This window comes from Theropithecus gelada, chromosome 17 (genome assembly GCF_003255815.1).
Source record: "Theropithecus gelada isolate Dixy chromosome 17, Tgel_1.0, whole genome shotgun sequence".
Taxonomy (NCBI): domain Eukaryota; kingdom Metazoa; phylum Chordata; class Mammalia; order Primates; family Cercopithecidae; genus Theropithecus; species Theropithecus gelada.
Window position 1 is genome coordinate 14,468,687 of NC_037685.1, and position 26,400 is coordinate 14,495,086.

Genomic DNA, 26,400 nt, shown 5'->3' on the forward strand with positions numbered 1-26,400 from the left:
CATTTTAAGACCATCATTAGTTAGTTCAATGTGTCAGTGCCTGCTAAAATTCCCTAGAAAACGGCCGGGCACGGTGGCTCACGCCTGTAATCCCAGCACTTTGGGAGGCTGAGGCAGGCAGATCACCTGAAGTCGGGAGTTCAAGAGCAGGCTGACCAACATGGAGAAACCCTGTCTCTGCCAAAAATACAAAATTAGCTGGGTGTGGTGGCGCATGCCTGTAGTCCCAGCTACCCGGGAAGCTGAGGCAGGAGCATCACTTGAACGTGGGAGGCGGAGGTTGCGGTGAGCCGAGATAGTGCCATTGCACTCCAGCCTGGGCAATAAGAGTGAAACTCTGTCTTAAAAAAAAAAAAAAAAAAATCCTTATAAAACTACCAAAATGCTGGGGGGGCGTCACAGGAAACTCTGATAGGACTTTAGCCCTAAAGAACCTGACAGCACAAACGGAAGAATTAAGAAAATCCATAAACAACAACCAAAGTCGGCGAAGGAGGAAGTATCTTCTCACCGAAGGGCCTTCCCCAATGTGCACGTGCGTCTTCTGCTTGGCCTCACACATCTGCCTCAGGTGTAAGATCACAAGTTCATTTTCTTCCTGGTCACTGGCTGGCTTCATTTTCTGTTCAACGGACAAACCAAAAGAACACTATGGCAACACAGCTTCTCTCCTTTCATTCCGTCTGGCAGACAAACGTAAACAAAGCTAAGAGTTTTAACTTAGCTCAGAAGCAAGAATACAACGGCATTCTATACTACCCAATGGTACTCTAGGTCATGCATCTTTAACTCTAGGCAGCAGAATGAAAACAGGAATGCATAAAACAGGATTCAATTCTCATTCCTTATGTCTTATTTATGAGACCTACAAATAATGTTACCTGAACTCTTTCAAAGATGTCAGCTTGCTCATTATCTGTCAGTGATGAGAGATGCCTCTGTATTACCAGCTTGGCTCTTGGGGGGTAGAGACCTAAGGAAAATGATAAGGGAAGGTATTGAACAGAGATCCAGCAGCAGAGATCCAGGGGCAGATAGTGCATTATACTTCACCTCTTCCCAAGCAGGCTCTGAACTTAAATCTTTTCAAGGAGACGTGTTCCTGCCTACAAGAAACCTTGGATCATTGAAATGATTGAAACTAGATGAAAAACCTCTCCACCAAAATCAACAGCCCCAGTAGTGATCTTGGCATTAAAATTACTAACAACAGGCCAGGTGCAGTGGCTCGTGCCTATAATCCCAACACTTGGGGAGGTGGAAAAGAGTTTTCAGAAACCTTTCCTCTAGTTCTAATTCAGTACTGCAGTGGTTTAAAACAGGTCTGGTGACAGTGTGGCCACAGTATGGCAGCACTGTGTACATTCTGACAAGCAAGCATGAAGCAAATTCTAGTTCTTTTAAACCCCGTCTCTACTAAAAATACAAAAATTAGCCAGCCATGGTGGCAGGAGCCTGTAATCCCAGCTACTCAGGAGGCTGAGGCAGGAGACTTGCTTGAACCCAGGAGGTGGAGGTTGCAGTGAGCCAAGATCGAGCCACTGCACTCCAGCCTGGGCAACAAAGTGAAAATCCATCTCAAAAAAACAACAACAAAAATTACTAACAATGAATTTCTAAGCAATACTAAGCACAACCAGAAACCACTTTACACTAACAGCCACAGTAGAAACTCACAGATGATTTAACATTAACCTAAGACCTCACATGGAAATAACAGCTAAAGACTAGCCTTGGCCAAAAATGTGAAGCTTACAACTTGACATTTAAAGAAGAACAAGTAATAATTTTAAAAGGCAAGACTACAGCTTAGCCAGAGATCTCTTCCCCGATGCAGCTCTTGTTCTGTGAGAATAAAGTTTTAAGGATAGCACTAGCATTTAGTGAACTTGCAATGTTATTATTTTATCAAGAAATGATTTACTTCTTTATATCATGATATTCATAAACCTATCCCATTCATACACATAATTTATACTAAGTCCTTGGAAAATCTTTTTTCATGAAAAGATTGTTTTTAAATTTTTTTTTTTTTTTTTTTTATTTTGAGACTGAGTCTGGCTCTGTCGCCCAGGCTGGAGTGCAGTGGCGCAATCTCGGCTCACTGCAAGCTCCGCCTCCCGGGTTCACGCCATTCTCCCGCCTCAGCCTCCGAGTAGCTGGGACTACAGGCACCCGCCACCACGCCCGGCTAGTTTTTTGTATTTTTAGTAGAGACGGGGTTTCACCATGTTAGCCAGGATGGTCTCGATCTCCTGACCTCGTGATCCACCTGCCTCGGCCTCCCAAAGTGCTGGGATTACAGGCTTGAGCCACCGCGCCCGGCCTGTTTTTAAATTTTTTTAAAAAAAGAAAATTTAATTCATATTGCAGTAATTCAACAGACCATCCATCTTTAAAGAACAGATTTCTCTTCCTTCATTTCTTCAAAAGAAGATTCAGAGAAAAAGAGATTTTCATGACAGTTAGGTTCCACTTAGAGTATTGCTACTATATTTTGATTATGAAGAGAATATCTGGGTATATATAATATTTAATAAACGTTATAGGTAGGCCAGCATTTTAAAATCATTACAAGGCTGCCTTTGCTATCTTTCTCAGTTTATAACTGAATACATTACATGACGTTATGACTTAATTTAAATGTTTTCCATGTATTCTTTGTGTTTATTTACAAAGAATATGACAAAGTAATTGGCCAAAAATACTTATAATTTGTTCTGCTAAGTTGCATCACAGAATTTTAAAATAATGTATTAGTCTATAAGTACATTTTGCATTTTTCTCATTGTATTCATTTCTAAGAAAAATGAGGTGCCAGGCTACTGAAGTAAACTCATTTAATAGATTTGAGCTACTTTTTAAAATTAAATAACTAACAAGATCTCTACAGATAGTATACAGGAGGATCACCTGAAAATACACATTGTTTTAAAAGATCTAGAATTCACTTCACACTCGCCAGAATGCACACAGTACTGCCATCCTGCAGCCACACAGTCACCAGGCATGCTTTAAACCACTGTGCAGTACTGAATGAGAACTAGAGGAAAAGTTTCCAAAAATTCCGCTCCACATTTCTTTGTGCAATGTACAGCAAAATTCAGTGCATGTCTTGGTGATCACAGACAGAAAACTAAATTCATTTTGATGGTATGACGGCACTCACTATCACAGTTTTATTTTATTTTATTTTATTTTATTTTATTTTATTTTATTTTATTTATTTGAGTTGGATTTTCGCTCTTATTACCCAGGCTGGAGTGCAATGGCGCGATCTCGGCTCACCGCAACCTCCGCCTCCAGGTTCAAGCAATTCTCCTACCTCAGCCTCCTGAGTAGCTGGGATTACTGGTATGCATCAGCATGCCCAGCTACTTTTGTATTTTTAGTAAAGACGGTGTTTCCCCATGTTGGTCAGGCTGGTCTCCAACTCCCGACCTCAGGTGATCGGCCCGCCTCGGCCTCCCAAAGTGCTGGGATTAAAGGCATGAACCACAGGGCCTGGCTTTATTTTTTTATTTTATTTTATTTTATTTTATTTTATTTTATTTTATTTTATTTTACTTTATTTTATCTTATCTTATCTTATTTTTTGAGACAGAGTTTCACTCTTGTCACCCAGGCTGGAGTACAATGGCACGATCTCAGCTCACTGCAACCTCTGCCTCCTGGGTTCAAGTGATTCTCGTGCCTCAGCCTCCCAAGTAGCTGGGATTACAGGTGCCCACTACCATGCCCAGCTAATTTTTGTATTTTTAGTAGACACGGAGTTTCATCATTTTGGCCAGGCTGGGCCTGAACTCCTGACCTCAGGTCATCCACCTGCCTCGGCCTCCCAAAGTGCTGGGATTACAGGCATTAGCCACTGCACCCGGCCGCTATCACAATTTATTATTTGCTGGGAAAGTCTCCTTCAGAGGCTTAGACAATATATTATAATGATTCACATGATTGTTTTTGTTTTCTTTCCTGTTGTTTATTACTCAAGTGACTTAACATGGAAGATAAAAGATTGAAAAGAGGAAAAGAAAAATGAAGGTAGTTATTTGAAGTATGTAACTAGGAAGTTTCTTTAGTCCTCTGTTTTAGTTAAAGAATTGGAATTGGCTGGAGTTTTATTTCTTTCAAACTATACATGCTCCCTCTTCCATGCATCTGATTGGCTGATTGGACTTCCTTTCTCTCAGCAGCTGGAATCACTGACTAGTGAATTACTGATATTGAAAGCATGTATATTATCCACTATGCATGTTAATGTAGGAAACCAACATTAGGATAATCGCTCTATCTCCATGATACTCAGCATCACTTTTCAGGTTCACATTCTGAGGTCTGGTCCTTGGGAAATAGTGTTCCCCTTCGATGCCACCCCCTCAATTCACTTTGGTCCACAGAGATGGCTGACTCTGTTCCTCCTGGGATAAACAGTAAGAGTGAACACAAGGACAGACAATGAAGGCTCACATACACATACTTATCTACTCTATTTTTATCTTATTTTTGTCATTAAAAATAGAACTCAATGCAGCCAAATGTATTGACCAGAATACTCCAATTCTGAATGAGCGAAATAAAATACTATTATATGGTACTTTAAAATATCTTTCTCACTAACGATACTTTCATTAATTTGTTTATCTAAATGTGATCCTTCTTCAAGCTCTGTACTTTGTACCTAAGCATAAAACAAACTTAGAATTCACAGTTTGTGAATTCTAAGTAACTCTTAGTAACTCTTCGGAAAATGCACAGATACCAGGGCTTCCAGGCCCTGAGGGTCCCTGCCTTTGGATACTCTCTTAGACAGAAGGTATCAAGGTGCTTTGGAAACCAATTGTGCAAGTCCAAATCCTGGCTCTGCCCCTTCCAAGCAACGTGAATACAGCAGTTACTACCCCACTACAGGTCTCAGTGTCTCAGCTGCTTCCTGTGTAAATGAGATTCCATTTTTTCATAGGGATGGAATGGGCTAATACATGCGAAACACAATAGTGCCTCGCACATGGAGAGGCCTACAGAGGATCTGCCTTACTGTGACTACTTTTGTCCTTACTCTTAACATCAGAGTACTGTGCTGTCTTACTGCTATCTTTCCCCAACATAAAAAGCAGGAAGGAACAAATCCTATCAGACAGTATGATCGAAGACCTTAGGAAAACAACCCCGAGTGACTCACAAGTCCTTCTTTTCACTCCCTTCAGATACATGCATGCCCTGCAGTGCCTAAAGCTCAAGTATCAGAGTCCCTTCGAGATTTTGGGAAGGGCCCTAATAATTCTGAATTCATAATTGTTTATTATTTTTCTTTTTTCTTTAAAAAGGTATCTAAAACTGGCCGGGCACGGTGGCTCACGCCTATAATCCTAGCACTTTGGGAGGCCAAGGCAGGCAGACTGCCTGAGCTCACGAGTTTGAGACCAGCCTGGGCAACATGGTGAAACCCCATCTCTATGAAAATACAAAAAAAAAAGATATCTAAAACTATAAAAACATCAGGCTCCAGAAAATGAAGATCCAGCTATATATCTACACAGAGTCCTTTGTGTAAGTGATAGCTCCCCTATAGGTTTAGAGCCAGCTTCTGACAAAGACTGACTACTTTTATGAGAACTTAAAACTTCTGTTTTGTAATAGAAAATATATTTTAAAACACACCTAGAGTCTGTTTAAATAATTTTAAAAACAGAAATATAAAGTTGTTTCTTTACTCCTGTGTTTATAACTTTGCCTATATAGAACTAATTTATTTTACAGTGTATGGTTTGAAAAATACAATTTAAGAAGGAAAATATTACTTATAAACAATGGGGTAAGGAATATTTGGAAACTCTCTGCAACTCTTCTGTAAATCTAAAAGTAGATCAAAATTTTGTGTTTTTTCATACACTAAGTTCTGGGATACATGTGCAGAATATGCAGGCTTGTTACAAAGGTATACATCGTGCCATGGTGGTTTGCTGCACCCATCAACCCGTCATCTACATTAGGTATTTCTCCTAATGCTCTCCCTCCCCTAGACCCCCACTCCTCGACAGGCCCCGGCATGTGATGTTCCCCTCCCTGTGTCTGTGTGTTCTCAATGTTCAGTTCCCACTTATGAGTGAGAACATGCAGTGTTTGGTTTTCTGTTCCTGTGTTAGTTTGCTGAGAATGATGGTTTCCAGCCTCATCCATGTCCCTGCAAAGGACACGAACTCATCCTTTTTTATGGCTGCATAGTATTCCATGGTGTATATGTGCTGTTTTTGCTTTATCTGGTCTATCATTGATGGACATTTGGGTTGGTTCCAAGTCTTTGCTAGTGTGGATAGTGCTGCAACAAACATACGTGTGCATGTGTTTTTAGAACAGAATGATTTATAATCCTTTGGGTATATACCCAGTAATGGGATTGCTGGGTCAAATGGTATTTCTGGCTCTAGATCCTTGAGGAATTGCCACACTGTCTTCCTGAAAGTGACAGAGTGTAGATCAAAGTTTTTGAAAAAAAATTTACGGCATTATACTATGTTTTTTTCCATATATACAAATATATGCTGTATATGTTGTTAAGCAAATTATTTTTTCACTCAATAATACAATTTTAAGATGCATCCATGTTGACATATAGTTCCAATTCATTCCTATTAATTGCTTCATTATGTGAATATACTACTAATTATCCCATTGATCGACATCTAGATCATTTCCAATTTTCCATCATTTACAAATAACAAAACCTTTTAAATGTCACCTTCTGTACTTTTATATAAGAGTTTTTCTTATGAAGACATGGAACTTCTAGATAACAGAGTTATGTGCAATGTTAGGTTAATGAGTTTATATTAACTGTCCCCCCAAAATGGCTGTAGCAATCTCCACTCCCATCAGTATTACACAAACATATTACACAACTATACAATTTCTCCAACAGTTAACCTGATGAGTATCTTATTGTTTCCATTTTCATTTCCCTGACATCCAGTAAGGTTCAGCATCCTTATATTTCCATTCTTGGAACTTTTCATTTCCTTTTCTGAGAAGTATTTTTCAGTATGACTTATACAATTTCCTACTGTGTGGTTTAATCTTTTTCTTATAGGTTAAAGTTCTTACAAATTCTGGATTCCAATCTGCTATCTCCTTGTTTGTTACTGGTCATATAACTCCCAAACATTTACTGTTATGTAAACACTTTAAATTTTCATAAAGTCAAATATGTCAGTGTCTTCTTCTGATTGTTCTTGAATTTCTGTGTCTTAATAAATCTCCCTTCAAGAAATAAGAATAATCTTCTTGTTTTCTTTTAATAGTTTTAATATTTTGTCTGTTTACACTGAGGACTTTGATCTGTCTAGCATGTATTACTAAGCAGGATGAATATAAGCAATCTTTGCCCTTTTGGATGGCAAATTGATCCAACACCATCTCCTGAGTAACTGGTACCCCCCGACACACAGATTTACATGCTTCCTTTACCACACAGCTAAGAATGTTCCATTTTTGTAAATGCTTTATGTGTTTGAAAATAATGTACATTCTGCAAAATTATAATTCTAATTGTTTAAGCCTATTACATTGAAACAGTCTTTGGCTGGGCACAGTGGCTCATGCTTGTAATCCCAACACTTTGGGAGGCCAAGGCGGGAGGATTGCTTGAGACCAAGAATTTGATACCAGGCTGGGCAACATAGTGAGACCCCATCTCTACAAAAAATTTTTTTAAAAATTAGCCGGGTGTGGTGGCACACATCTGTAGTCCCAATTACTTGGAATGCTGAAGCAGGAGGATTGCTTGAAGCTGGTAGGTAGAGGCTGCAGTGAGTTGTAATCACATCACTGTACTCCAGCCTGGGCAAGAGAGCAAGGCTGTGCCTCAAAACAACCAACCAATCAACCAAAAAAAAAAAAATCTGTGTTTGATCATACAGTTGTGTAAATATTCAATGAATACTGTTACTCATCATTCATTCTGCCCTGTGCCTATGATTCTGCCACCTACTGAACAGAAATCATGATGTGCATTTACAGTGTCTAGACCAACCTCTGCTATGTTTATTAATAATTTGCACTCTTCCCATGTATTATAACACCTGTCATAATGAATTGCATTTATTTGCTAATATACCTGTCTCCCACTCTAGACTGTAAGCTTCTTGGGATTAGTCCATGTCTCAATCATTTCTGTATCCCCCAGTGCCTAGCACATTGCCTGGTCCAGAGTAGACATTTCACTAGTGTTTATTAAATTGTATTTTTTGTCTTGTATAGTAGTTTTCAAGCTTTTTCATGTTGTTGTTAGTAAGAGATAATGAAATGAGGTTGAGTCATAGGATCATCTCTTTCTCATGCCCTTCACTCCTCCTCAGAACATATTTTTTTAAAAACTGCTTTATATTATCAACTCTATTATCTCTGTCATTGACAAATGTCCTTCAAAAGCCAAGCAGGCTTCATTAAAGTTCTACATTTTTAGAACAGGAACTCATCATCAAATAAGGGAGAAAAAGGGAAATATTAAATAATCACTTGACAGTCTGTGATGGTTTTGTCTCTCTTCATTCATTCAGCAAATATTTGGTCAGTTCCCACCATGTACTTAGCAGTCTTAAAAACTGTGGGAAATACAAATACCTTCTTGAGTTTGCCTTTAGAAATGAGAGAGAGAGACAGAGAGAGAGAGTGTGTGAAGCACCTAGCAGAGATTGACAGCACACCCATTTGAGTGAACATGAGAAATGATTCTTTGGGTCCTTGTTTCATATTGAAACAAAGAACTATTCAATGACAACAGGGACTTTCTCATTTCCCAAGTGCCAAAGCAAACTTCTCTTTTGCCAAGGCCACATAAAACTGTACCTTCAATCCTTTCACAGAGCTTATGCAAAGAGTGCATCGGGCAGGCCTCGCACAGTTTAATCTGCGTCTTGGCACTCTGCAGGGCAGCCGCCGTACTGAAGGCCTGTTTCAGAGTCAGCATTACCTCATCAACCTACAGGAAGAAACAAAACTCAGGTCTACAAAAGTTGGCTTGCATGGCAACATTCAAAATTCAACAGCAATGTGAGCCTGTGTTGATGCTGACGAAATAAAAAATAATAGAATTTTGATGACTAGTGAGCTAGCCGAGAGAAAATACTAAGTCTTGTAGTTAGACATTTCATACACAAAATTGAAAGCTGGATGAAATAAGATTATTTCAGTGTGTGTAATATAATTCTGCTCTGTTAATTTAAATTTAATGCTATTTTCAAATCGCACTGCGGGCTATGCCATCAGAGAGTTTAGTTGGCTAATCCTTCTGTTTAATTATACAGCTTATCAGATAAAGATCCTTTTGGAAGTTTTATCTGCTACTTATATGAAACAACAAAATAGGTCCAACACTCACTTTGTTAATAGGTATCCTATGCACTTTACTATTCTGGATTACTTTTAGTGTAAAAGCAAACAAAAAGTGTTAAGTACAATTCTGGATAAAAATGAGTTCCATTTAAACAAGGGTGGGGAAAGTCTGTGAACAATGCTGGCTTATCCCTGTAACTTCTGATTTATTATCATTCCACTTCTGATTTGTGACACTAAGAAGGTCTTACATAGAGGCATCTAACGGCTGAGTCTCACCATTAGACTGGCAGCTTGCAAATTACCAGCTAACTTCTTTTTTGTTCATCCATGACCCAGTCAAAAAGCTTTAATTTAGCCTTTTTACTTCCTGGATGCTTCTTTGAAACCAATTACCAGCTCATCCCCATGCATTGTTAAACCAATTTTCAGTTGTATCTCCTTTTCTGTAAACAATCACAAATGTAAGGTGTCATTTTCCTACACTCTGTAGGTCTTAGATCAAATTATGCAACCTGCATGACAGAGCCATTGAGCACTAAGGGCCTCATCCGAACTAGCTTTGATATTCAAAACCATTTACCATGCTTGGTAAGCACATTTTTACATTCTCTTTCCCCTTCCCCATGGCCTGATTTAAGAATAAATTATTATTTAAAGAATGTAATCTATTTCTACATTTGAGTATATGAGGAAACTGAAACAAACAGAGACTATTCTTCTACTATTTCTGAAAGAAGAGATCAAACACTGAGCAGTCAGTCATTATTCAATTATGTTTTATTATATCACCAACCTTAAGGCTTATGAATTTCTTACCATTCCATTAATAAAAGTAATTTTTCATAAAATGTTATTTTATACTATAAGCAAAAAGTAATAATTTCTAATTCTTCAAAATAAAAGGACTACATCTTTAATGACTTTGCATTTTTATTTCATTTGCCTTGTTATGCATTCAAAAGCTATTTGTGCAGATGTTCATTTATTTCTATTTTCTTGTTTCTCATTTATTTTAAACACTGAAGGGGTTAGCAATCTACTAGTAATATAAATAGCTTCCATATAAATTAGTTGTCATTTAATAATACCGCCTTGTAAAAGGTATCTAGTAGAAATATTGAACTTTTGATGTTTTCGCTATTTCTGGGTGAAACAAGAGGTCATGGTGTCTGAAATGTGGCTACCAACTTCTCTTGTACACAAATATTACTAAAAACTTATCTGACTTCTAAAATTATAAATACTTTATTTTCTAAAATCTATCACTTTTCGCAAATGACCTATAAGTTTTTTATTATTATTAATATTCTTTAAGTTCTAGGGTACATGTGTACAATGTACAGGTTTGTTACATATGTATACATGTACTATGTTGGTGTGCTGCACCCATTAACTCGTCATTTACATTAGGTATATCTCCTAATGCTATCCCTCCCCCCTCCCCCTTCCTGGTGTCTGATGGTGTGTGATGTTCCCCTTCCTGTGTCCAAGGGTTCTCATTGTTCAATTCCCACCTATAAGTGAGAACAGGCAGTGTTTGGTTTTTTTGTCCTTGCAATAGTTTGCTGAGAATGATGGTTTCCAGCTGCATCCATGTCCCTAACAAAGGACATGAACTCGTCCTTTTTCATGGCTGCATAGTATTCCATGGTGTATATGTGCCACATTTTCTTAATCCAGTCTATCATTGATGGACATCTGGGTTGGTTCCAAGTCTTTGCTATTGTGAACAGTGCCGCAAGAAACATACGTGTGCATGTGTCTTTATAGCAGCATGATTTATAATCCTTTGGGTATATACCCAGTAATGGGATGGCTGGGTCAAATGGTATTTCTAGTTCTAGATCCTTGAGGAATCGCCACACTGTCTTCCACAATGGCTGAACTAGTTTACAGTCCCACCAACAGCGTAAAAGCGTTCCTATTTCTCCACATCCTCTCCAGCACCTGTTGCTTCCTGACTTTTTAATGATCGCCATTCTAACTGGTGTGAGATGGTATCTCATCGTGGTTTTGATTTGCATTTCTCTGATGGCCAGTGATCATGAGCATTTTTTCATGTGTCTGTTGGCTGCATAAATGTCTTCTTTTGAGAAGTGTCTGTTTATATCCTTTGCCCACTTTTTGAAGGGGTTTTTTCTTGTAAATTTGTTTGAGTTCTTTATAGATTTTGGATATTAGCCGTTCGTCAGATGAGTAGATTGCAAAATTTTTTTCCCATTCTGTAGGCTGCCTGTTCACTCTGATGGTAGTTTCTTTTGCTGTGCAGAAGCTCTTTAGTTTAATTAGATCCCATTTGTCAATTCTGGCTTTTGTTGCCATTGCTTTTGGTGTTTTAGACATGAAGTCCTTGACAATGCCTATGTCCTGAATGGTATTGCCAAGGTTTTCTTCTAGGGTTTTCATGGTTTTAGGTCTAACATTTAAGTCTTTAATCCATCTTGAATTAATTTTTGTATATGGTATAAGGAAGGGATCCAGTTTCAGCTTTCTACATATGGCTAGCCAGTTTTCCTAGCACCATTTATTAAATAGGGAATCCTTTCCCCATTTCTTGTTTCTGTCAGGTTTGTCAAAGATCAGACAGTTGTAGATGTGTGGTATTATTTCTGAGGGCTCTGTTCTGTTCCATTGGTCTATATCTCTGTATTGGTAGCAGCACCATGCTGTTTTGGTTACTGTAGCCTTGTAGTATGGTTTGAAGTCAGGTAGCGTGATGCCTCCAGCTTTGTTCTTTTGACTTAGGATGACTCAGCAATGTGGGCTCTTTTTTGGTTCCGTATGAACTTTAAAGTATTTTTTTCCAATTCTGTGACGAAAGTCATAGGTAGCTTCATGGGGATGGCACTGAATCTATAAATTACCTTGGGCAGTATGGCCATTTTCACGATATTGATTCTTCTATCCACGAGCATGGAATATTCTTCCATTTGTGTCCTCTTTTATTTTTTTGAGCCGTGGTTTGTAGTTCTCCTTGAAGAGGTCCTTCACATCCCTTGTAAGTTGGATTCCTAGGTATTTTATTCTCTTCGAAGCAATGGTGAATGGGAGTTCACTCATTATTTGGCTCTCTGCTTGTCTGTTATTGGTGTATAAGAATGCTTGTGATTTTTGCACATTGATTTTGTATTCTGAGACTTTGCTGAAGCTGCTTATCAGCTTAAGGAGATTTTGGACTGAGATGATGGGGTTTTCTAAACATACAATCATGTCATCTGCAAAGAGGGACAATTTGACTTCCTCTTTTCCTAATTGAATACCCTTTATTTCTTTCTCCTGCCTGATTGCCCTGGCCAGAACCTGCAACACTATGTTGAATAGGAGTGGTGAGAGAGGACATCCCTATCTTGTGCCAGTTTTCAAGGGGAATGCTTCCAGTTTTTGCCCATTCAGTATGATATTGGCTGTGGGTTTGTCATAAATAGCTCTTATTATTTTGAGATACGTCTCATCAATACCGAATTTATTGAGAGTTTTTAGCATGAAGGGCTGTTGAATTTTGTCAAAGGTATTTTCTGCATCTATTGAGATAATCATGTGGTTTTTGTCTTTGGTTCTGTTTATATGCTGGATTATGTTTATTGATTTGCGTATGTTGAACCAGCTTTGCATCCCAGGGATGAAGCCCACTTGACCATGGTGGATAAGCTTTTTGACATGCTGCTGGTTTCGGTTTGCCAGTATTTTATTGAGGATTTTTGTATCAATGTTCATCAGGGATATTGGGCTAAAATTCTCTTTTTTTGTTGTGTCTCTGCCAGGTTTTGGTATCAGGATGATGTTGGCCTCATAAAATGAGTTAGGGAGGATTCTTTCTTTTTCTATTGATTGGAATAGTTTCAGAAGGAATGGTACCAGCTCCTCCTTGTACCTCTGGTAGAATTTGGCTGTGAATCCATCTGGTCCTGGACTTTTTTTGGTTGGTAAGCTATTAATTATTGCCTCAATTTCAGAACTTGTTATTGGTCTATCCAGAGATTCAACTTCTTCCTGGTTTAGTCTTGGGAGGGTGTATGTGTCCAAGAATTTATCCATTTCTTCTATATTTTCTAATTTATTTGTGTAGAGATGTTTACAGTATTCTCTGATGGTAGTTTGTATTTCTGTGGGATTGGTGGTGATATCCCCTTTACATTTTTTATTGCGTCTACTTGATTCTTCTCTCTTTTCTTCTTTATTAGTGTTGCTAGTGGTCTATCAATTTTGTTGATCTTTTCAAAAAAACAGCTCCTGGATTCATTGATTTTTTTTTTTGAAGAGTCTTTTGTGTCTCTATCTCCTTCAGTTCTGCTCTGATCTTAGTTATTTCTTGCCTTCTGCTAGCTTTCGAATGTGTTTGCTCTTGTTTCTCTAGTTCTTTTAATTGTGATGTTAGGGTGTCAATTTTACATCTTTCCTGCTTTCTCCCGTGGGCATTTAGTGCTATAAATTTCCCTCTACACACTGCTTTAAATGTGTCCCAGAGATTCTGGTATGATGTGTCTTTGTTCTCACTAGTTTCAAAGAACATCTTTATTTTTGCCTTCATTTCGTTATGTACCCAGTAGTCATTCAGGAGCAGGTTGTTCAGTTTCCATGTACTTGAGCGGTTTTGAGTGAGTTTCTTAATCCTGAGTTCTAGTTTGATTGCACTGTGGTCTGAGAGACAGTTTGTTATAATTTCTGTTCTTTTATATTTGCTGAGAGTGCTTTACTTCCAACTATGTGGTCAGTTTTGGAATAAGTGCGATGTGGTGCTGAGAAGAATGTATATTCTGTTGATTTGGGGTGGAGAGTTCTGTAGATGTCTTTTGGTTATACTTTCCCTGAATATTTTGGTCTGCATCTGTGGAGTTTACATTTTCTTCATTTGTAAGTAGCAGTTCACCTGTACTTTTTTCACACTCTTCAAATCCTGTTTTAGAGAAAGCACTTTTGAAGAAATAATATGTTCTACAAATCTCAAGGGTTGGTTAAAGAAGATTAAGCTGCCTGCTACAATGAACGAACGAACGAACGAAAGAAAAAGAAAGAAAAAGGAAGGAAGGAAGGAAGGAAGGAAGGAAGGAAGGAAGGAAGGAAGGAAGGAAGGAAGGAAGGAAGGAAGGAAGGAAGGAAAGAAAGGGAGAAGGAAAGAAGGGAGAAGGTTGGGAGAGACAAAGGGAGGAGAAAAGGAAGAACTGATCATCTAAACTTCCAACATAGCCCTCCAGGGCCCGTAAGAACACTACCCTGTTTACAAATTCATAGCAATTATTACAAAGAAGCAAAAGAAAATGCTAATTGTGTATTCTCGGTACTCAGAGAGGGTAAATGAGCATGCGTGGTGTTGCAATACATTGTCTTACACGAGCCACATCACTCCTAACACTGCTTAGACTGATAATATTTACTTGCTTTGTTTTGGTCTATGTATCAGCTCCTTAAGCAATTCTCTATTATGAAGGAAATTTATGTTTAATTTTCTTGAGACTTGCAGTTCTGATGCCTCACTATTCAGTTAAGATGCTTACTGATAAAATTAAACATGGTTTGAAAGATCCTAGCATAGGCCTGTTCTTAAGAATAATTATGCCAAACCTCAGATTCTGACACAGCTTCAAGCAGTAGGAAGGCATTCACAGCCAGTCAAGTCTGTTGCCTTAGTCACAGATCACGCTAGGTGGAAAAATACAGCATGTGCCCAGACTTTCTATTGTGATTCCCTGTTTCCAAAACTCATTCTACATGCATGAGGGCAAAAATGAAAACATTGAAAACTAAAAACAAAACAAAACCTGTAAAAAAGATTAGAAGTAACAAAGTTTTACGTCATTTTCCTTTTAGTGCAAGTTCTCCAGAGATCACAGATTAACCAGCACCTAGAAAATGATTGTCTGAAGTTAAGAGTAATGCAGTCATTCAATCACTCAAAGTACAAAAGTACCAAGCACCTGCTATCCTAGAACCTCCATGACACAACACGTAAAAGAGATAGTCTGAAATCTGTGAAACTCACAATCTAGTAGGGTAGGTAGTTATGCAACAGATAAGTGAGTGTGGGGACTGGCAAGAATTGTTGGAGACCTAGGAATAAAGTATAGTAAGAGAACTAACAATAGCGCAACTAAAGGAGGCAATTCCTGCAAAACAGGGGGTCAGGAAAGACTTCAGTAGGATGTGATATGTAAGCTGAGGCCGGAAAAATATGGAGTAGAAAAGAAAGGGAATGGTACTCAGGTTTTAGTAGGGCAGAGCCAGGCCTGCTTCACTTCCAAAATTAAAAGCAGTTAAAAAAAGAGATAACTAAAGCACTGCACACTCTCCTCGCTTAGTAACAGCCAGATTCTTGAGGCTGACATGGCCTCCTTCCCAGCTGGCCAGTATGAAAGGCAGCACGCCCTGGTTCTGGCATCCTCTGACATGGTACACTCCTCACTCCATGCAGTGAATGGGAACCTCTGAGTTTCAGCTGTACTACTGTGAGCCATAGTGGGCCTTCAGAGAGCTGCAGTCTCTCACTCAAGTCCCATGAACTAACCAACATGTGTGGGTTTCAGTAGCAAGTCAAACTAAAAGCAGTATCACATCAACCATCAAAGCAGTCTTTGTGGTCTGACCCAGAGAAGAGCTTGTAAGACGAACGGCGTGTGTGAGAAAGGTCACGAAAGGGCATGGCATTCTAGTCTAAGTGCAGATGAGGCTAGAGAATGAAGTGAGCCCCGCTGTGTGCTACACAATCTGGATTTTGTCCCTTAACAGTGAGGCATGAACCAGGTTCCAAGGAGGAAATTTTGTGAGAATAAAACTCTAGCACAATGTAGAAAATGAAGAGATGGCAAATTAAACTAGTGGCAGGATTACTAGTTAGGACACTAACACAAGGGCCGAAGTAAAGAAGATGAATGCCTAGAATCAGGCAGCAAAGAAGAAAAGTGGGAGAATGGAGAAAAGAGACATTCTTTTTCAGTCAATAGGATTTGATAAACAACTGCATATAAAATGTGAAAGAGATACATTAGCATTTCTAAGTAGAGAAGTTAGGTAAATGGTGCTTCCAAAATAAAACATATGGGGTATATGATAGGTTTTAGAAAGGTAGCAGAGTGGGGGATCCAGAATGTGGTAGAGGGATCAGCCCTAGAGTAGAGGAGGGACACAGAGAAGGAGTGAGGTGTGAGTGTGGGGAATGGGTGGGGAGCGGGGCGTGTGTGGAATAACATCCTAGGATATCACTTTCTACCAAACTCTTACTTTGTTGGCATTCTCTAATGTTAGGTCACCGGTTTTCTTTGGCTTTCTTTCTTTTTCCTCCCCCAGTTCTATCCAACCTGTCTTTCACTGTCATTTACACAATGACAATCTCAAATTTCTATCTCAAGTCCTAAATGCAACCTATTTAGCAACAGTCCCTGGATATCAACATGTGGATATTTCATATGTATGGTCATTTAGAGGAAGGACAAAACTCAAATGGAACTCTCGAGAACAGGAAACTGTTAGTGACGGGAGTTTTATATCTTTTAGAGAAAAAGATGAAGGCCAGAGGCTGCTGGTCACAAAGTGCCTTTGAACAAATTCACTCCTACTTCTTCATTATTTCTAACCTCGGTGTCCACACTGGGAACGTGGAAGGCAAGAGTTGGGCAGGGATAATTGTGATATGCACCAAGGGCACAAGGACAATGCTGCCTGACTGATTTCCATATGACGAAGTTTTATGTGTTTCCCTGGAAGAAATCCTGGTGGGAGAATCACATGTCTAAGAAAATAATTTTCTGTAAACTTTTCTTAAAATGGTGATGCGTATGTCTAAAGGTTTGTGTTAAAATGATATGGGGAGATGGCATAAGTGCAAGAATAAGTAAAAACTTTGAGGGGAAAAAAGTCAACATATTTCTTAGCCACTCAGATATATGTCCAAGCCTGCCTTATATGTTTCCTCTTGAACTCCAATTACCTTTAGTTGAGAGCAGGAGAGGGGTACTGTTAAAGATAAAGAACTGACTTTTAAATGCCAAAGAAGAAAATGAAGGTTAAAGTAAGACCACAACAAATATGATATTTTAAAAATGAAGAAGGGACTAATAAAATCAAGGAAGAAAACAAAAAGAGCTCTCTATTCTGCTGATATAAGCATTATCTATTCTGTGATGTTATAGCAATTAAGAAAATAAAAGATCAATGGCCTTCCTTATCTTCTCATATGAGCAATGAAAAAAGTAACAGCTTTTCTCCTATTATAAGTCTTTTCCTACCTTTTAAAAATGCTCAAGGTTCCATGACTGGGTTTATTAAACTCAAGAAAGTATCTAGGCATATATTTTACCATGACAATTATGTTTTTGCTTTTCTACTGCTGTGCTGCTTTGAAGGGGAAAAACATATTTCTAGATGCCTTCTTCTTCCCAAAGATAGCCATTTTGCAAGACCTGGGCTCCTAACAGGCAAGTCTTCTGTTCGACAGATGTGTCCGCAGGAGCAAGCAGACAGCAATAACACTACTTACCAGAGATTCGCTGGCACACTGGAATACGTAACAAATATACTGGCTAAGTCCAGGCTCTGGAGACTCCCGGCAGATAAAGCCAAAGTGATCCACATGCTTTATACCCTAGATGGAGGGGAAGAAGTGCAATACAAAATTTATGGGAATATATCTTTTAATCAACAATATGGAAAGTAACATCAGTTCTCTGCTTTCACAGTTCTATGAATTTCTTCTTCACAGCGATGAAGGGCGGACATAATGCCATAGCAAACTCATACAGTGGCCTGTCGATACACAAAATAAAAGGTGAGACCAACGCAGACTGTTTTGCTTCTGATAAACACTCTGTGACTCAAGGCCACAGGAGGAAAAATATTGATGGTATGATCCACTGTGTCTTGTAATAAAATGCCACTCCATGTCTGCAAGTAATGGAGTTTTCAATTTACTGTCTTCTTAGCACGGCAGTCTGATATTCATCATAAACCCTGTTCTTATCTATCTAGGCTAAGAATCTGAGAAAAACTAATACTGACAATACTCAAATTAAATGGCATGCAATTCCCTAAAGTATGCACAAAAACACTGGAATGTTTGTCTCTTTACAGACACTCAAGGAGCCACACTTAAAAGACTGATATGTTAAATAAATTATTGCAGGTGCCAATTATCCACACTGACGAATCATTGTACTTCCTGGACCCAGGCTAAATAACCTCCTTTATATCTCATTTAAAAAAAAATCAGAATCATCTGTGATTTTCATTCAGTCTAAATGTATACCTACCGGTAAGTAGACAACACCTTAATAGCAAGCATAGTACTTAGAAAAGCCAGGTAGGTAAAAAATTTAAAGTTGTCCTGAAATCACCTAAATCTAAGTGAAAAGGAAAAACATGCTTTGAAGTCGGATTTGTGCTTAAACCTTGATTCAACTAATTGTGAGATACGTGATATTGCACTGGGTTGCTCATAACTATCTTTGAGCATCCATTTCTCGTTATAAAACAGTAGTAACAGCACCTACTGTCAGGAATGTTCGAGATTTAGAACTAAGAAATATAATTCCTAGGATGCTTGATAAATGGCAACCCCTGTTTTGTTATAATAAGCTCAATCTATCCAATGGAAATAGAAAAAGGAATCAATTCTGGTAAAAAGAAAAAGTCAGTACACAGGAGAGAGGTTGCAACTCTTGAGGTGAAAGTAAGCAATCTGTATGGATATGATATCCATACAGATTAAATTTGCATGGTGACTACCAGCCCTCCATATGACATTTAGATACACAACCTCGATTTTCATCTTTCCATTCTCATCTCCTTTCCTCTGGCTTTATCTCCTATAACATTCCCTTCTCACCTCCACAAGTCCAGCCACACTGGCCTCGATTTGGTACAATTTATTAGTGACTTAAGAATATCCTTTACTCGCTTAGTACTAAATGGGAAAAATTCACAGGACCTCATTAGCTCGGAGAGTCCTGAGGCACTGGCAACGTTTCCAGGAAAGAAAACCACTCCTGTAGTCCCTATGCTTGCCAGGCAAACAGTCCGATAGATTTTGAAGAAAGAAGCATTTGTGGGTGTGCACTATTTAAAAATCAGGCTATTCCTGAAAACAGCCACATTACATGAGTTCAATTCCCTGGAAAGACATAATAAGAGCAGGGCCAGCCACTCAGTGAGGAGCAGATGGCTAAACCTGACAATTACCTCGATGAAAGTCAGGGCTTTCCACAAATATCCCTCCTGCTTCTGTTTATTTCTTTTTCTGAACCAGAATATCAGAATGCACATCTTGACTTTAAAAACATACAAAGTGGAAACAAGAAATTGTATCTGAACTTCCAATTTTTGGTTTGGCTAGTTCTTTTTTCTATTTCTTTCTATTTTTTTTTTTCTTTTAGCTGCCCAATGAACATTGAGAGTTTTCTCACCAGGAGGCTCAGGAAGTGTGGCGTGGGAAGCACAGCTTTTGAGGATGCCCCTTGGTGCTCTGGGGTAGGAACTGCTTCGGTTCAGACATCACTTTCTCTTTAGTATTTGGCATAAGGCCCACCACGTGCAAAGTGCTCATTGATTCAACATGTATCGAACACCTCAGGGTTAAGCTCTGTCTGAGTACATCTGACTCTGATGTCCTACAGAATGACACCACAGACTTAGATACCTGCCCTCACAGCACTTATGATCTCCCAGGGACCACCAGTAAACTGGTAATTACAAGAATGTTTAATAAATACTTTTCAGCTAAAACTTCTGTGTCCTTTAAGTAGGAATTTAGAAATTTACAATATATTCCTCCTTATGTCAACTGCTGACAAAGTTATTAGAGTAGAAAATTTTTATCTACACAATGTAATTTTATGTCTCCATATAATAGAAAGTATATTAAAACAAAATATCAGATGTGAACTGTATTAGCTGAGACTGAGGTAAACAATTAACAAGGTGTACAAAAACTGGCCAGCAGGGTGGCTCATGCTTGTAATCCCAGCACTTTGGGAGGCCAAGGCAGGAAGATCTCGAGGCCACAAGTTCAAGACCATTCTGGGCAACATAATGAGACCTCGTCTCTACAAAAAATTTAAGAAAATAAAAAAATAACAAGTAGCCAGGCATGGTGGCACATGCCTGTGGTCCCAGCTACTGGAGAGGCTGAGGTGGGAGGATTGCTCGAGCTGGAAAGGTCAAGGCTGTAATGAGCCATGATCACGCCACTGCAATCCAGCCTGGATGACAGAGGAAGACCCTGTCTCCAGATAGATAAATAAATAAATAAATGTACAAAAACTGTCTTGTTATCTTCAAAGGGAAGAATGTCTGAATATCATACCTATAGCAATGCTAACTTCAAATTATTTTTAAAAAGATAGTAAATAAAGAAAACAAGATAGGCCGGCATGATTTTTCAACATTAAAATATAAGTAAGGACCTTGGCAAGATCCAGCTCCTTAAAGGCAAGTCACTAAGCAGAGAAGAAGTGACATTAAAATCTAAATAAGGACCTTGGCAAGATCCAACTCCTGGAAGGTAAGTTAAGTCACTAGGCAGAAAAGAAGTGAATTCTCAATTCCAGGAACCTCCTTAGAGGTGCATTTTTAAATCTCCCTACATTTAGATTTAGATCCTCCTTCCATCTGACATCCTCAAAAGTTCTTTTTAATCTTGTAATCTCTTCAATGTCTAATATAATCTTGTACATATTTGGCTATATTGATTATTTTAAAAACATTTAAATACACAGTTTGTGAATTAAAAATAAATAAAAGAACAAAACTACAAAAATATTTTCAAAATTTAGTATTCACATTAAAATAAGCTGAAACCCTCATTCTCCTTTTACTACCTACTATGGTATAAAGAGCAAGCATGACTCAGTTATACCTACAAGTCCCACAGGCCAGCATTCCAAGGAACTAACTGTGCAGGTATTTTCAAAAGAACTCACCACCACAAAAATTCCATCACTGGAAGAGATTTGATGAAGTGGCATTACAGTAAGAAAGAGTTGACTAAAATGAGGACAAACTGTTAGGACAGACACCAAGGGACCTGGGCAGGATTTTGACACTGCCATAGACAAAAACCCAGGAGCCCTTAGTTTAAGACAAATTCCCTTTAAGAATAAAAATTTAAATTTCAAAAAAAAATTAAAATTTGAAGGGGTCAAGCCCAGTTATTTTATTGTTAATTTTGAAACAAGACTGAATTGGTCTCTTCACATATGATGATATACTTTGATACATACCTGAGAACAAGAGGAGATATCTTTAAAATTCTTTTCTAGCACAACTGATTTAGTGTCTGGACTGATAAGGTTAATCTCAAATCGCCCAACCTTAAAAATAAAAGCATTCCAATTAATTTCAGTTCATAAGGATCTAACATCTTACTTTATAATCAAATATTAAACTAATAATATAGATTCAAATGCAATATCCCAGATATATCTATTTCATATGTACTTAAACATCTAATCCAACCAATATTTTTAACCCCAAATATCAGCTGCCTCAAAAATGTTTCTTTCCCCTGTCAAAAAAAGTATGAAAATTAAGTTAGTCTTCAATTATTATAAGATACAAACAAGTATTTTTCAGATTAGAAACAACTGTCTTTTTTAAAAATGTGCAACCTTTCCTCACTTCATGATTTCTAAAAATAGTAATTTTAAAAAATAAGTTATAATCATACTTTCTCCCAAATGGTCAGCAAAAGGATATATCTGTAATTGGGCTAATGAATTAAAATTTTTGAAAATAAACCGTTCAGAAAAATTAACAACAAGAACTGTGACTAGCTAAAAAAAGAACAAATCTGATAGCCCCAAGAAAAGGGGAAATTCAGTTAACACATCACCGAAGACTAGAGAGTCTTTAATTACACACCTTGAGTTCATTAAAAACAAAACCACCACCAACGAAAAACACAAAATATGAACTTCCAGAGGTCAAGGCTGTAGTGAGCTGTGATTACACCAACGCACTCCAGCTTGGATGACAGAGCAAGACCCTGTCTCTTAATTTTGTTTTTAATCAGGGGTGTGATTTTTTTAAATCAAGTAGTAATATAATCAATGCCACTTCTTGCCATCATTTTCAGTTGTTGAAATGGGCATACTGAGCTCAGAAAGGAAATCTGATGCCTTCACGGATATGGAGCCACATTTGTGTTCTGTATGGGATCACTTCTGCAGGAGAACATCACCTTTTCTCCTTAAGGCGAAATGTTTGTAAGTGTTGCCTCTTTACTTTGAATTTACTTTGGAAGCTGTACTTGTTCGCCTATCAGTGTTTAAGAAATCCTGCGTTTGGGATGTTTTTTCTATAATAAAATATTATCATTTGTGGAAAAAAGCCTCATGAGCCTCTGATAAAGCAAACTTCTGATATTACACACTGGTACTGTTTACCAAAATACTCCGGAATTTCCTTTTCAGGAAATCTTTAAAATAAGTTTAAAAAAGATAATCAGTCCTTTTTTTTTTTTTTTTTTTGCCCAAGGAAACTCAAATCTTACAAGCTGAGGATTAAAGACTCTCTACAGGGTATTGTTATGAATTAAGTTATTTTAAGTGGAACCTGACACCTTCTATATCCTGTACAACATTCAAAAATGTTTAGAATTAAGAATTACCTTATATACCAATACTACAGCTTGCATCAAATTATTTTAGTATCCAATTCAGTACATTTTTAGGTCAATGGTGTTTCGTTAACCTCTTTTGGTGTGACAGCATAAATTGGTGTGTTCTCAACTCAAAATACCTATACGAGTCTTTGGAGTTTTTTCTTCTCTAGAAAAAAATGCCCTTGTTTCTCCATGTTAAATCGCACTCTCTCAGATTCATATCTTTAAAGATTGACTTTCCACAATTTTGTTGTTGTTAAGACGGAGTCTCGCTCTGTTGCCCAGGCTCGAGTGCAGGGGTCGATCTCAGCTCATTGCAACCTCCGACTCCCCAGTTCAAGCAATTCTCCCGCCTCAGCACCTGATTAGCTGGGACTACAGGCGCACCCTCACCACGCCCGGCTAATTTTTCTATTTTTTTAATAGAGACGGGATTTTGCCATGTTGGCCAGGCTGGTCTGGAACTCCTGACCTCAAGTAATCAGCCCACCTCGGCCTCCCAAAGTGCCGGAATTACAGGCGTGAGCCCCTGCGCCCTACCTACAAAAATTTTTTTACGCATTTATTCGAGAATCACCCCAAGGCAAATACTGGTGATAGATTCTTATTCTCTCTACCAGGTGTCCAGGACGCTCCATGAATTGCTTCCTCCTCCTCCTTTCCTACTGTCTTACTTCTTACACTCCACACTCCACGTCTGCCTCTCGCCCCTTCCCTACTTTGCTGTGCACTCTTCCTCCACCTGCCTTATCTGCTTTGAATGGGAAAACAAATAAAAGTTAGATTATTCGTTGTACAGAGGTGGAGCTGGGAGGAACTGGATGCCCAGCTGCTTCCGTCTGGCACCTTCTGGGGCAAGGGCAGACAGCGCCCAGCCAGGCGTACCTGGAAGAGCATGGTCCTGTTCTTCTCCGAGTCCGAGGGCTGGACGTGACTGGGCGCGCTCGCGTGTCTCCGTCGTGGCTGGGATTTCTGGCTGCCCTCGTGAACTCTCCTTTGCACTCCAGTGACACTGCTGCACCGAGACCGAAACTCCTGCTGCTCATCAAAGCCAGAATCTTCCAAAATCCGCTCAGGGAAGCAGACCCGAGAGCTGCTCAGGGCAGTCTGGCTGGCCGCGGCAGGTAAGCCAAGGTGGGTGTCGGTGCCGTCCGCCTCCTCCGGCAGGCAGTCTCCGGGGGACCCAGGCACCACCACCTCCAAGTCAGCCAGGTCCTCTCCCGGGTCCACACTGCGCTGCTCGCCTTGGATCTTCAGGCGCTGCTGTTCGTGCAGGCTGAACTTCTCCATGCAGTCATCGATGAGGCTTGAGGGGGCTTTCTTGTGGGTCACGGTCACCTTTCCACAGTACAAGACTTCGAACTTCTGAGAGTTGTAAAAGGCGTCCTCATTATCTTTGCTGGGTTTGGCATCCTCTTTCATGGCGGCTTTAGATAATTGCCTTATGCTGCTAATAACATCAGGAACCTGGGGGAAAAAATTAAAACCCTGATTCTAGTTGAATGTTTTGAGACAATTTACATTTACCTAGCCCAATTATTATCACATGGAATGTATTTTTATCCTAAATAATATATAAAGTAATAGACACTACACAAGACAGAGCATACACTTATACTATTTGACATAAATGACTTTAACGTAAAATCAAAATGTAATGAAAATTAATTGAAATTGAAGAGCAGGATTATATTTTCCCACTTCAAGTGAGTCTCCCAGAAACAAAACCATTAAACTATATAAGCCACTGTCAACTTATTATGTCATAATATGTCTTTTGATTGTTTTTAAAAGTTATTTTGTGCCTCAGCTGAAAGGAACCAAAGTTCCAACCATCAGGATAAAATAACCTTTCTTGATGATGAGGAGATTAAAACCTAGACATCCCTCATCAGCATTAACTATCAGAGAAAATGCAAATTAAAACCACAATAAGATACCACTATATACCTCTTAAAATGGCTAAGATAAAAAGAAGGCTGCCAGCAAGGACGTGGGAGCACCTGGAACTCTAATTACATTATAAACAGACATATAAAATGACACACCACTCTAGAATATGGTTTGGCAGTTTTTTAGGAGTTGAATACAGACCTACTTCATTACCTAGCCATTCCACTCCCAGAGATTAAAACACTGGAAAACATGTCCACACGACAGCCTTCAAACAAATATTCAAAGGCACTTTTGTCCCAATACCCAGTGAAAGGATAATATCTTAGGCCCCCAAAATCACTAAGGAAAACTCAAGATGAAAATTGCTTAGGGCAAACCTACCTCCCATCTATTCAAAGTCACCCTTCTGCTCACTGAGATAGATGCATATCTGATTGCCTCCTTTGGAAAGGTTAATCAGAAACTCAGAAGAATGTAACCATTTGTATAGCACCAATCTATGACCTAAAAACTCCCTCCCTGTTTTGAGTCTTCCTGCCTTTGCTTCAAGTTCTCCCGCCTTTCCAGACAGATCCAATGTACTTCTTACATATATTGATATCTCATGTCTCTCTCAAGTGTATAAAACCAAGCTGTGCCCTCACCACCTTGGGGACATGTGATCAGGACTTCCTGGGGGCTGTGTCATGGGTGCGCATCCTCAACCTTGGCAAAATACACTTTCTAAATTAACTGAGACCTGTCTCAGATTTTCTGCGTTCACAACTCCAAAACTGAAAACAATCCAAATGTCCATCAGCAAGTGAAGAGATAAATAAAATGTGGTACATTCTATAAACCAAAAAGTATCTGAGACAGGTCTCAATCAGTTTAGAAGTTTATTTTGCCAAGGTTAAGGGCATGACCATGACACAGCCTCAGGAGATTCTGAGAACATGTGCCCAAGGTAGTTGGGCTATAGCTTGGTTTTCTACATGTTAGGGAGACATAAGACATCAATGAATATATGTAACATGTACATTGGTTTGATCCACAAACGCAGGAGAACTCAAAGGGGTGGGGTAGGGGGGTGTGTATGGGGGGTGTGGATTCAAAAATTTCCTGATTGGCAATTGGTTGTAAGAGTTTATCTAAAGAGCTAGACTCAATAGAAGGGAGTGGTGTCTGGGCTACGTTAAGGGGATGTGAAAACCAAGGTTTTTATTATGTAGAAGCCTCCAGGTAGCAGGCTTCACAAAGAATAGATTGTAAATGTTTCTTATCAGACTTTAAAAGGTGCCAGACTAGGCGGGGCGCGGTGGCTCAAGCCTGTAATCCCAGCACTTTGGGAGGACGAGACGGGTGGATCACGAGGTCAGGAGATCGAGACCATCCTGGCGAACACGGTGAAACCCCGTCTCTACTAAAAAATACCAAAAACTAGCCGGGCGTGGTGGCGGCGCCTGTAGTCCCAGCTACTGGGGAGGCTGAGGCCGGAGAATGGCGGGAACCCGGGAGGCGGAGCTTGCAGTGAGCTGAGATCCGGCCACTGCACTCCAGCCTGGGCAACAGAGTGAGACTCCGTCTCAAAAAAAAAAAAAAAAAAAAAA

The 26,400-nt window shown here is 39.1% G+C and overlaps 1 protein-coding gene across 3 annotated transcripts in view; it reads right to left on the reverse strand.

The window, feature by feature from the left end:
• Positions 1 to 26,400, reverse strand: part of TBC1D4 (TBC1 domain family member 4) — a 207,416-nt gene that overhangs the window by 56,586 nt on the left and 124,430 nt on the right. For all 3 annotated transcript variants that reach the window (XM_025364716.1, XM_025364714.1, XM_025364713.1), the window contains exons 2-7: positions 23,801 to 24,382; positions 21,534 to 21,623; positions 17,798 to 17,902; positions 8,842 to 8,974; positions 882 to 973; positions 512 to 622 (exon numbers count right to left, since the gene is read on the reverse strand). In XM_025364716.1, the coding sequence (XP_025220501.1) occupies positions 512 to 622; positions 882 to 973; positions 8,842 to 8,974; positions 17,798 to 17,902; positions 21,534 to 21,623; positions 23,801 to 24,382 (1,113 nt within the window). The remainder of the gene's footprint in view (positions 1 to 511; positions 623 to 881; positions 974 to 8,841; positions 8,975 to 17,797; positions 17,903 to 21,533; positions 21,624 to 23,800; positions 24,383 to 26,400) is intronic.